At 38.8% G+C, this 13,208-nt stretch overlaps 1 protein-coding gene across 1 annotated transcript in view; it reads right to left on the reverse strand.

The window, feature by feature from the left end:
• The window catches only part of LOC109235156 (acyltransferase-like protein At1g54570, chloroplastic), a 30,359-nt gene extending 19,888 nt beyond the window's left edge, over window positions 1–10,471 (reverse strand). The window contains exons 1-8 of the mRNA XM_019401142.1: window positions 9,562–10,471; window positions 9,280–9,331; window positions 8,323–8,378; window positions 7,295–7,453; window positions 7,089–7,193; window positions 6,400–6,506; window positions 4,304–4,425; window positions 3,216–3,324 (exon numbers count right to left, since the gene is read on the reverse strand). Coding sequence (XP_019256687.1) covers window positions 3,216–3,324; window positions 4,304–4,425; window positions 6,400–6,506; window positions 7,089–7,193; window positions 7,295–7,453; window positions 8,323–8,378; window positions 9,280–9,331; window positions 9,562–9,955 — 1,104 coding nt within the window. The 5' untranslated portion in view covers window positions 9,956–10,471. The remainder of the gene's footprint in view (window positions 1–3,215; window positions 3,325–4,303; window positions 4,426–6,399; window positions 6,507–7,088; window positions 7,194–7,294; window positions 7,454–8,322; window positions 8,379–9,279; window positions 9,332–9,561) is intronic.

Raw genomic sequence — 13,208 nt, forward strand, 5'->3', positions numbered from 1 at the left:
AGAGGATTGTCCGGTTGGTATTGGAGAGGACCGAATTTCTGCCAACACCCCGATTTCGAAATTCCATCCATCAACTTCAAGATTCAAACTCATCGGGAGATCCTTTCAGAGTTTCTGATGCATAGTCGAGCCCAGAAGAAATGGGTTCTATTCTTCGTATCCTCGTCTACTCTGACGAAGCTGCCACATATATCGCCGAGACATTTGAAGGTATCTGATGTACAAGCATTCGGAGGGATTCCAAACATTTTAATCCATGAAGTTTCCGACTTGCTCCCTGGTGATGATGCATCTATGTCCGGCGACCACCAAGTTACAGATAAGTGCTTCTATTCCAAAACCAATCCCCAGCTATGATTCTCGCCGCTTCCTGTTTGAAGGAAGCTCGAATAAGAGTCGATTATGGTCCATGGGGTGACTCTGAAACTTGCAGTTACTCTCCGTCTTGTAGCAAACCATTTTTGAATCGTTTCCAGGTTTGGACTTCGGTTGAATGGGTCGTTGAAGGTCCAAACTAGGCCTCTGGAAAGTGGATGTGTGCCTTCTACTGCCTTGATGCATGATTCCTTAGAAACCTCTGGCATCTCTCTATATTTGCCGCAGCAAAATAGGTAACAATGGAACTGGTAGGCCAAAACAGTTAGGTTTCCCTAAAACTTCTCAGCAACATCTTCCCACCCCTTGTTGTAGCTTATCTCTGGAATGATCACCGCGATTTCGAGCCTCCTCGCCAAACCTCACCCTTTAAAGATATTGTTGTTGTGTTCTTACCCATCTTCTATAAAGATCTCCAACTCCCCTTGATGCTTGTTTTAAAGCATCACAGACCCATCTGAGATTGTGTTCGTCGATACTGATTTTGCTAGTGAAACGTTTTCCTCTCGCGGTGAGAGAGAGCCATCTTATTTGATCACCCCCAAAATTAATAAGCCCAAAAGATTTGTCACCTGAGATAAAGAAAATTTTATCACCCATAATAAGAAATCGCCTCGCCGGAAAGTTCAGAAATGATGGGGCACATTTCCCAAGTCAGAGCTAGTTGAGTGTCACTTCCTTCTCTAACTGAAACTCAAGAGAGCGGTATCATCTCCTTTACATTGTTACATAAACCTTCAGAAGGTATACTCAATTGTGCGATGAAGGAGCTCTTATCTGGAGCTATGTCAGCTGATTCTGAGAAATAACTTGTCTCGCCAAAAAAAAAAAGAGGTTCAGGAATACTTTTGATAGCATTGCATTTGGTTTGATCAGAGGAGTTTACTTCCTTCTAAAGAGCAAGATGAGAAGGAAAACAAAAGATTAGGTACATCTGAGTAATGTAACTTCAGCCTGTGGATTTTTGCTTTATGCTTTTGAAACATCTGTCATTCCTTTCATTCCAAACTACCCACCACATGCAAGCTAGAATAGTTCCCCATATAGGGTTCCTTGTCTGTCCAACAAAATAGGGTTCCTTGAATGTCCTTGGAACAACTCATTTCACCACAAAGATGTTGAAGAGCATATGCCGTTATTGTGACACCACAGAAAGCAGTGTAGGAAGAGATGATTTGCAATCTCTGTCTCTCTTTCACAAATGTAGCACTTATGGCACAGGACAGACCTCTCTGTTGCAGGTTCTGTGGAGTCAGAACCACCTCATACGCATCTGTCTAACACAATCATACCACTTTGTAGGGTGCTTCAGTTCGACAACCAGATTAGTCCACCCAATATCTTGGATGATTTCAGGGGTTATTATCATGATTTTCCTAGCTCCATGCATGTAAGGCAACGATATGGGTATCTCCAGAACTATCAGAGTTTTGTAAGACAAAATACGCAGAAATCTGGTCCCTGTTCCTCCGATCTTCTGAACAAGTAGCCTATGTCTAGAAATCTAGCTGTAAGACTTGGCAGACCAGCTAGAGAAGCATTGAATGATTTTATCAGTGTTTGACTGATGAAATTCCTCTTTCTTTCGAGTTTCGACCCAATCACACTGGTAAGCTGTCTCATCTTTTGCATTCCAATGACTGTTAGTTGTTCCAGGCAGCAAAGTAGATTTTTCTTTCCATAACTCCAAAAGTTCAAATCCCAATTTGATCTATCTTTCACGTCTGCGTAAACTAGGCTTAACTTACCGAACAAGGACTCCGGAAAGATTCAGAAAACTCAACTGAAATGTTAGACAGATGGGATGATTTCTCTCTCTAACTCTATGTTTTTCTCAGAACTTGATTTTTAGCAGGCGACGTTTCTTAAAAAGGATACGAGAAGAGCATCAACTCAAATTACAAGTCAAGGAGATAAAAGACTCCACTGTCTGCTTTCTAGTATTCTTCCTTCTGTGGAGTAGGATATGCTCATACCACTGTCATATGGGTTTAGAAGTGGTACAGCCTAAACCTATATAGGTGTATTCCCGATGCACTAACTAAATTCTTTAACATGCTCAACTCTTATCATATTTTGGTTTAACTTCTTAACTGCAAAGTAAGTCTAATAAGTCTAGACATAGTGGTTCTTTCTTCCCAACAAAAGATTGCAAGTGGCAAGTGCCATTATTTGTTTTGAAGGAGGAACCATTCTTTATAAAGTTGGGTTAAGTCCCACATTTGTTGAGGGAAGGGGTTGTGGTTTCTTTATATGGTCTTGCGCAATCCTCCCCTCTAAGCTAGCTTTTGGGTTGTGTTAAGCCTACGATTCATTTATTTACATGGTATCAGCACCTGACCCATCGATCCCTGATGTTGATTTTGTCAATGTTGGGCCTAATTCACGTTGCAGTTGAGCCTTGAGCGTATGGAGGAGTGTTAAGTCCCACACTAGTTGAGGGATTGGGTGGTGGACTTTTGGTCTCTTACATGATCTTGGGCAATCCGCTACACATGAGCTAGCTATTTGGGTTGAGTTAGACCCAAGGGTCAAATCTTCACAGAAGCCAATAATTTTTGAATTTTTTGCACATGCACTTAAATCAAGAAGCAAGTTTTAATTGAAATATCTAATTCTTGGGCAACAAAAGAGATCAGAAAAAAGTGAGAACATCAAATTTCTGACAGAAAATTCAACTTCAATATGAGTAGAAAGTTTTTAGGCTTCAAGCAATTTTCCAATTTAAGTTTATAGAAACATGAAGGTAACGGCAACTACTGTAAACAAGCAGACAGTTAACTTTGAAACAATAGAAAAGCATGATTGTATTCCAATAACGGGACAACTTTCTAACTTACCAGTAAAATAGTATGCCCATTGTCCTTGAAGTGTCGTATTTGGCAGTTTTTTAATGATTTTGCAAGCCTTTGAGCTTCATTTCCACTTGGAAGCATGTTGTCTTTGCCACTAAACAATGAAATTGTGTATCATCACATTTTATCAAGAAATCTGATAAAGAAACATAAATTCAACTGCATGCATGCACAGGAGGCAGAATTGACCCAAAAAAATCTTGAAAAAAGCTTTTTAGCATTTAAGCTGTCTTTCCTTGATAAGATAAAAATATGCAAGTAAATAGTATACCTCATAGCAATTTATCCAAAAAAGAAGAAGAAGAAGAAGAAGAAGAGTAACATAGCATCAACTATGAAACGTGGAAACCTAGGAACCTAATTTCACTGATAGTTCTGGATGGAGTAATAAGACCAGATAAAAGTTAAACCTGATCGATGCAACTTCCTAAAGCAATTCATAACTAATAAACTCTATTTAAGTTCTTCACCATCAATTTGAAGTGAATTAAAATAAATAAACTAAAAACTGAGATTGGCTTCATATATATTTTGTGACATGGCGAATCCTGCAGTACATATTGAACGGTCAGTTGAAGCAAGAACAATAAAATAAACCATCTTTTCAGCACTTTGTCACGGGACAAAGAAAGCAGAAATTAATAGGATGTCCACTTACTTTTCCTCTAATTTAATACTCCTATATCTTTTTGACAAAGTAATAATTATTATTAATGTTTGGGCAACATAGCATGTAGTGTACAAGAAGTATACCATAATTAGAAAACCTACAAAAAGATATGGTTTTCTTCACAGTTAGTTAAAAAATTCTTTTCTCTCCGTCTTGTACCATTTATTTTACTGATTTTTGCATTTCAATTTGATAAAAATTTGTGATTGCTCAGAACTACTCGCTAAGGTGGTAAAAGCATTCAGAAAGTTGATAAAAATTTGTGATTTCTACACACCACAGGCATGTTTGGACTTGGTGTACGAATCTTCAGAAGTGATCCAAAGTTTTAACGTACGTATCGCACAAAGAAATCCACTCAGACCAATAGAGAATATGAATTAATATAAGACAGAGAAGAAACCTTGAGAGCACAAGTACTTCAGCAGTAATAGCATGGAGACGGGAATTTGCATAAGCTGAAGCAGATCTAAGAAGCTTCAGTTTCCAGAGAAGAGTCTCCTTTGGTATGATATCAGTCAAACCCTGAAGAAGGGCGAGGTGGAATACAATACTGTGAATATGACTCCATATCTAATTACCAACAGAACAAAAGGACCAGTAGCATTTGACTGTCCAAGCATAAGAAGGCGAAAACATAAAATATTTTACTGCCCAGCATCAGAAAGACCAGTAGCATTTTTTTTTTTTGTTATAATAATTGATAACAAATAATTTGCCAGTACCATGTTAAAACACCTGCTAAACATTCAAGACCCTATTCCACCAATTGCAATTGATAAACCACAGCCTGTAAACAACTGCAAACTTACTACTTTTTTTTATTATTACTCTACTCCCCCATCCCAAAAAGTATTTGTTTTCTGGATATTTTTCAGACATTTGGAATTTTTCAACTTTCTAAAGGATTTTACAAATGCGTATACAAGGTAAAACAAAAGCTACAGAGGGCCTACTCTTGTATTTTTCAATGTGCACAACAAGAATTTAGTTGTGAGTTCACTTCTTCTGTCACCTAAATTAGAAAATGCAGCTTTTATGGAATATTTCATTGTAGTCTTGTCTTCTACTTAATTGCTAACTTGTAAAACCGGCTACTCATAGGTCTAAAAGAAGAAGCCTCTAAAGAGAAAATGCCACTAGTGTCAACTCGAACCTCCATATCTTCAACTCTGTCCCTTTCTCTGCTGCTGTTTCCTCTTGCCTAGGCTCAAGCATCTACAGATGTCTCTGATAGACTTTGAGGCCCCAGTCCTTTATAAAACCCCCAAGTTACTTCTCCTTTCATTTCATCCAATTTCCCTTTAAACAAGAGGTCTCAAAATTGAGTTGATGACCCCGTTGTTAGTTTTTCCCAATTTCTTCACGAAGACACAATGGCCATATATTACAGAAAACCTTGATCTAGACTAAGAGAAGGAGGAGAGATTATTTGATCTGTCCTCACAAGTTTTCTGGACATTTGAGTACATTAAATCAATATAAAGAATTTCCAACTCCTAAATAGACGTACTGAATGGAAGACAAAAAGCAAGCACTTCAACAAATCAACTAAGCCTCACTCCCAAACTACAAACAAAAAATCCTGTGGCACATTAAGGGACAACAAATGCAACCAGATGATTAACAACTTTTTCCTGGTAACAGCTGCAAAGTGAGTTTCCTGTGGTGTGCTATTCATTGTCTTGGCACCACTTTTGCAGCCAAATAGTAAACACGAGATTATAAGGAAAATATGGATGATCAGCAAAGTTTACATTTTCATCGCCAAACCTATACTGGGATTACAACCAAGATAACATGAAAAGCTCAGTCGAGTTTAGAGAATACGATGTTTATATATTTCTTATCTTTAACGATCAGTGAATATCATTTTGGTTAACTTCACCAGAAGAAGAATGAAGAAATAACATGCACTATAAGGGTATGTTTGGTAGGATGGAAAACAATTTCTGGAAAATGTTTTTCAATTTTCCCATGTTTGGTTGGCTTAAATGTTTTGGAAGATATTTTCCTCATGAACTCATTTTCCTCCGCCCCACACTATTCCCCACCCACCCCCAACCCCAACCCCTACCTCCGCCGCTACCCCTACCCCTCCCCTAGCCAACTCTTTCCACCCCCACCCTGCCACCACCCTCGCCCCCCAACCACCCTCTACCCCTGCCCACCCGCACCCCTACCCTCACCGCCGCCACCCCATCCCCTAGACCCCGACCTACCACCCTCCCCGCCCTTATGCATTTCGTCTCCCATGGTGTTTGCTTAAATTATATTCAAAAAAAAAAAAAATTCTGCTGCCTAACCAACCACCAGAAAATAATAAGAAAATCACTTATTTTCCAAGAAATATTTCACAAGGAAAACATTTTGTTTCATACCAAACACACCCTAAGTGAACCGGATCATATTAAAACCATATAGTCATTGCAAAAGTCTATTTGTAGCAAAAGAGAAGGAAGAATGCAATATGAAGCAAAATAATGCATAAGTACATACAGAAAGGCGGGGCAGCAAAGCAGTGAGGTTGTCAGAGAGTTGTTCAACAACTTGTTGAGGAGGTAGCATGGAATCAATGTTAACCATAGCCATCTTCATTGGATCACCTGATGAAGCAAAAGCACATTATGTTTCTGACTATATAAAAAAACTTGAAGCTACAACTTGCATATGCTGGTAGAGAAAAAGATACAATGAAAGGTTATTCCATATCTATTTCTTTTTGATAACACGATTTAGAAACTGGGAAAAAGTTAACAAAAAGTAGAATCTATAATCAGTTCAGCCTTGAATTTATTTGGTAGTTTCAAGTTATACAAGTTCTGATAAAGTTCCCCAACTACTTGCAGCTGGAGTAATCAAGATTCTTAATCAGTACAATGTTTCTAACAAAAGATATCTTAGGGAGTGACTACTAATGTCACCTCGGAAAAACTTTCCAACAAACAAAGAGGAAACGACAATCATCAATTAACACTTGAGGACTAAAATACATAGGAATAGCACAAGAAATCTTGTCAAGGTCAGAGATAAAGCAGCATCCCTATTTATGTGCCGTAATTATACTTGGCAATTGGAGGTAACATAATAATTGTTTTTTTTTATAATAGGAGATAACATAATATATGCATGAAGTTTAAACTTGGAAGCTGGAAACAGTAATATTCTCAGCCACAGGGGAATTATACCCATAATAAAGCTCAGAAGATATGGGACTGTAACATGAAGTTCGTCAGGCAAAGACTCCAGCGGAGGGAGCAACGGTTGAAGTTGTGACCTGCCAAATGAAGTTGCTGAAAGATGATAACAAACAGTTAAACCCTAGAATACTAGAACATGGTGGATCTCCACATCGGAATTACAATAAGAGAAAAGTTTTGTTCTGATGTCTGACCTGGATTAGCTAATATCAGAACAAGATCAATGTTACAGTTTCGAGCAGCAACAGCAAGAGCCAAACATCCTCCGAATGAATCTCCAACTACATAAATTGGCTTGTTTGGAGATGAGGCATGCAACATCCTTACAGTTGTCTCAACAAATTTCACCAGCTCTAGAAAAATTTGAAGTTCAAAGAATAAGTGTTCTAATCGATTTCCAGTTGTGACAGATAAAATCACCATAAGCCAGAATCGTGTTCAGGTTAAGTAAACATATAAAAAAGAAATATTGCAAGTCATAGTCGAAGTCCAAATTCACAAACAAAGAGAGCCATCAAGTCCACCCACCCCAAAGATAAACAGAAAAAACTTGTTCTAACCTTCGAGGTTTTCGTTCTCACCCCCACTCTCCCAGATCAAAAGAAGGAAGACAGACCTTTACATCTTATTTAACTCTTTAAGCCTTTGCTGGTGGTTAAACAGATGAAAACAACCTTCTGAACCTTCCAACCTGCGCCCAACTCATCCCGTCAACTCCATCTACCCCATACCCCCAGCACAAAAGGAGCCCCCAGAAAAGAAGCAATAAGATTGAAAAGAAAAAAAGAATGAAGGAAATGAAGGTAAAAATCTATTAGGAATTTGTTTCCTGATCTTAGATCCAAATTGCTTAGTTATTTGGATCCACCCAGCAAAAGTTATATAAATGAATAAGAGAAAAATCCAAAATATGTTCTATTATGGCCTTCTACGCTGAAGCCTTACCTTCCATATGCATCCAATTTGTCAGCTTTTAGGAGTCACCCTATTTCCTTCCATTCAACCTCCCCAATGCCAACCTATGGATCTATTTAAACTTCCAGGAGTGAGGTATTTCCGTTAAGATCTAAGGTGACTGCTTTTTACTTTGACTGGACAACAATGTCTCTAAGAGTCTGATGTATGGTGCACATATAAACAACATGAATTCACAGTAGACCGCTTCTCAATATAACATATCAAAATTACCTGTAGAACAAAATAGAGGGAGAAAAAAGTATACCTTCAAATGGTGTTCGATCATATACAGGAATATGCAAGCACCAAACTTGAAAGACTCTGCAAGAAACCTTAGATCAATATGTGCACTCTGATAGAAAAGGGGTTGGCAGTTCCATTATGCAAAGCATTCAGCATTACAGAAGCTGCTCAATAGAAGAATTTCCTACTGGAATGCTAGAGATTATTATTGCAGGTTTAGATTAAGCACAACAACTGAAGGCAAAATAAGTTTAAAATGCCATTATGAACCACAACCGTTTCACGAAGAGTGGCATCAAACAAAAGTTCTTCAGACTCAACAAACACATCACTTTTTTTAATAGCCTAGAAATGCCCTTTGAGTTAGTTGTCCGAGTCACAGTCGGCAAAGGTACGAAACATGGGCCTGCCTCTCTATCCTGCTCGCATTTAAATATAAGGCCACATTTCTACTCACACATCATGCGTTGTGTCCATACCACTGAACCAAAGCACTAGAGCAAAATCACAGCACTTATCTATCAAGATTCAAGGTTATGTAATTTAAATTCACAGCTTGCTGCTTCTGACTCAAAACCGAAAAATTGGCATGAAGACATAGCCACAAAATCATGACATGCGAATGAACCTGTAGCTTTAAAAATATGAATAAGGCAACTGCAGTGCATGACAGAGACTACCAAACTGAAACAAAAGGTCTTACTATATCTTCTAAGGCACAAGAAGAGAACATCTACTGTACAAATTACCACTGAGGATGCAGAAAATTAAGTGCACTAGATGAGCTGCGCTGAGCTACGCCCGGTTAATTGGCATTGATCTTATTCTCCTAACTATTTCCCCGTGATTTAAGTTGCCAACTAAAGTAACAGTATTCTTATAGTTGTGCTCATTTACTGCCTTAGCATAATCAGTGAAAGCATGAATCTAGAACTAGATACCACTACAATGAAATGTAATAGAAACAAGGTTAACTTACTTTCCAAGTGCCTTTTCATGCAAAACAAGACCCAATCCAGTACCATCCATTCCTACACATTGAAATACCCTAGGGTTAGATATTGAAAAAGCATATATAAAGACTCCGCAGAAGTACAATGCACAGATACATCTGCATGGTTCAGCAGATTGAACTAGGAAATTCCAGCTCAAATTTGAGCATTACCTTTCTGACATTAATAATCATCTCTACCTATAAACTAAATAATACTACCTAGTAACTGTGTTTAGGCATTACAAGTCAAATATAAGAAATTACTACCAGGCAAGAAAAGAAGAAGAGGTGAGTTTCTGAGAGGAGGGCCAGCTGAAATGGGTGTAAACCACCGCGGCGGACCTCCATCAGGCTTAATAATCTCTTCCGCTAACTCAAGGTAATCCTTCACAGTTTGTGTTCCATATCCATCATCCCAAAGTGGTTCCAACTTGTCTTGAACAATTTCCTTCCTCAAATGACCATTTCCCACATCAATCAAAGGTCTGTTTTCAACAGACGACACACCGTTAACTCTAACAGAATCAGAAGACTGTAATGTGGAGTCCCTGCTGCTGCTGCTGGCTAAACACCTCGTGTAAGCTCGAGATGACTTAATCTTATAATCTGAATTCCAAACCAAACAAGGGGAAGCCCACAAATTCTGCACAATTGAAGCCATGGTTTCTCTAACCAATAGCTTCCGACTTCAGAAAAAGCACTCACTATGCTACAAAATATATAAGTTGCTTCTCTCTCTCTCTCTCTCTCTCTCGGTATGTTTATGAAGCAGACTAAAGCAAGTAAATTTCTGTTTAAGACAAAAGTACAGTTGAAATGTAGTCTATCTTTATGCAATTAAGCTTCAAAACCTCTAATTCGTTTTGCTACTCCTCTCTTGGACCAATGGCTTCAAGTTTTAGGAATTTCTAAACTTATCCCCAGGATTATTTCTGCAACAAGTTAAGGTGTTATTAACATTTTTCACCTTAAAAATTCTTCTAAATGCTTTGGGTTATGCTTATACATTGATTTAGGTGTCCTAAACTCTTCTATAAATGATGACTAGTTTTCTCAATAAAAAAGCAAGAAAAATACATCCACAAAATTTTGAGGTACATCAGCTGTGTGAAACAGAGGTTGACAACAAAAACGAAAAGAGTATGTGGCTTTAAGCTTCTTTAGTGCTGAAATAGAACAAAACAGACAAGAATCCACTTAAATTGAGTGTGAAAGTGATATACACGTACAGTCATACGTTACGGGAGCATGTGGGAAGCGGGGTTTACCAAAACGGCAAAAGAGACGTGGGTTTACTTGAACGACTGAAAATCACGGGGGGGATATTTGTTTGTTGATAATACACGTAAAACTATTGGTACACGTATAAGGAAAACCAATTTAGCACATGTAGCACCATCGGTACCTCGGGTTTTGTGCCAAACAGAAGAACCAATATGTGGATTAAAATAAAACATGTTTGCCATGGTAAGTTAGGTACAAGAAGGCATGCAACGACCCGAGTCCTTACATGCATTTGCATTCTGTTTGGTGGTTTGAGAGCATAAGTAGCTTCATATGACGTATTATGACTTGTGCGTATTGTCGGTTTTGGTTTTTGGGTGATTCGGGACTGATTTGGAAGAGTATTCTCAACTAGGAAGCATTAAGTTGGAAGAGTTGACCAAGTTTGATTTTTGTGTATTTGACCCCGGACCGGAGTTTTGATGGATTAGTTAGATCCAGATAGTGATGTTAGATTTAGGGATATGCCCGGATTTGCATTTGGAGGGTTCTCGAAGGTTTTGTCCATAATTGGCGAAAGTTGACAATTTGAAGGTTTAGAATGTTCATAGGTTTGACCAAGAGTTGACTTCTATGTTATCGGGTACGGATTGTTGTCTCGGAAATTGGAATAGGTTCTTTATGTCATTTGGAACTTGTGTGCAAAATTTGAGATCATTCTGGGTTGATTTGATATGGTTAGGTACGAGTTTTGGAAGTTGAATGTTCGAAAGTTCATTAAGTTTAATTTGATGTGAGATTCGTGATTTCGATGTTGTTATCAGTGTTTGAGGCCTCGAGTAGGTTCGTATTATGTCTTGGGGCTTGTTGGCATGTTTGTAAAGCGTCCCGAGAGGCTTGGGTGAGTTTCGACGTGTCTTGGACCATTTTTCCTTCATGTGAGTGTGTTGGTTGCTATTGGTTCTGGTGTTGCGCACTTGCAGCTAGTTTTGCGGCGGTGCGACGGCCGTAGAAGTGAAAATATGGTCGCACCTGCAATGAAAGTTGGAGGGGTAGATATCCGCAGATGCAGGTTGGTTCTCGCAAAAAGGGAAATGGGCCTGAGCTTGGGATCTTTGCAGATGTGGGCGCATCTACGGTAGCACAGAAGCGATGGTTTGGGGCGCAGAAACGATATGGAGCGCAGATGCGGAAGAATGTCCGCAGGTGCGAGAGGTTGTTATTTAGTGGTCTCCGCAGAAGTGAAATTTGTGTCGCAAAAGCGACGCCCTAGAAGAGGCTGGAGGTTCGCAAATGAAGAAATGCATGGGCAGATTGTATATATTTTGTGGGTTTGTTTATTTTATCATATTTAGAGATTTGGAGCTCAATTTTAGGCGATTTTGGAGAGGATTTTCACCACATAGTTTGGGGTAAGTATCTTTGACTCAGTTTTGATTATATTACATGATTACATCTTAGATTTTGGCATTTGACAGATTATTTAAAAGAGAAATTGGGGGTTTTTGTCTAAACTTTCCTAAAGAGAACTATCGAGTTTTGAATATCGATTCGAAGTCAGATTTGAGTGGTAATCATATGGTTGGACTCGTATTCAAATGGGTTGTTGGAATTTGGGAGTTTTGTCGGTTTCCGAGGTGCGAGCCCGGGTTGACTTTGAGTATTTGATTAAAGATTCGATCTTTATTGTTTGCTTTGTTCCATTGGGCATTACTTGATATTTTTAAGTTGCTTTTGGCTAGTTTCGAGCCGTTTGGAGGTTGATTCGCGCGGGATGAATTTTCTACAATATTGTTTGGCATGCTCGGTATTTGGTTTGGCTTATTCGAGGTAAGTAACATTTATAAACTTGGATTTGAGGGAAATTATCCCTGGCAACTATGTTATTGGTAATGTGTTGGGGGTGACGCACTTGCTTGGTGATGAGCGTATGGGCGTGCATTAGGGTAACCATGACCCAAGTTGACATTTAGAATATTACCGGACTTGTTTTGTTGTTATATCTTGTTATATTAGTATTCTCCCTACTTGTTTGATTATTTGAGCTGTGATTCATGTTAGAAATCATTTTTAGGCTATGTGATTATTTGGTTGAGACCTAATGAGACTATTTGACTGTAATTATACACTCAGTCGTGATTCTTCATTTGCATATCATATATCAGTCTCTATTCATTATTCGTTGTTACATTACACATTGTTATTACTTTCCATATGTGGCATTGTTTACCTGAGTGATATGAGACTGAGAGCCCTTGAGACTTGAGAGGTTGATGACTGAGGTGGGTGATTACTGTGGATTTTGACCACTTATTAGCACCTTTTTGCTTCTGTTTTAGTCCGAAAGTATTGATTTATGTTCCCAAAACTAATGAAAATGTGTAAATTGCAGGAATGTTGGAAGTTTGTGCTCTCATGAAGAATTCCGACTCAAAAAGGAGTGTTCCGACTCACAAGGCAAGAAGGGGCACAGAACACAAGAAGTGCGGTCCGCAGAGGTATTTCTACCGCCGCAGAAGAAAGTGCGGAATGCAGAATTCCCTCAGCGGCCGCATAACTAGTGAAGAAGCCCAGCAAACTTCAAGCAGATATGCGGACTGCACATGAATTTTGCGGCCGCACACCAGGGTCCGCACTGACAGAGAATTCAAAAGTTCAGAGAGTGTGCAAGTGACCAAGACTTGAAGCCT

The sequence above is a fragment of the Nicotiana attenuata genome, chromosome 12 (assembly GCF_001879085.1).
Source record: "Nicotiana attenuata strain UT chromosome 12, NIATTr2, whole genome shotgun sequence".
Lineage (NCBI taxonomy): Eukaryota > Viridiplantae > Streptophyta > Magnoliopsida > Solanales > Solanaceae > Nicotiana > Nicotiana attenuata.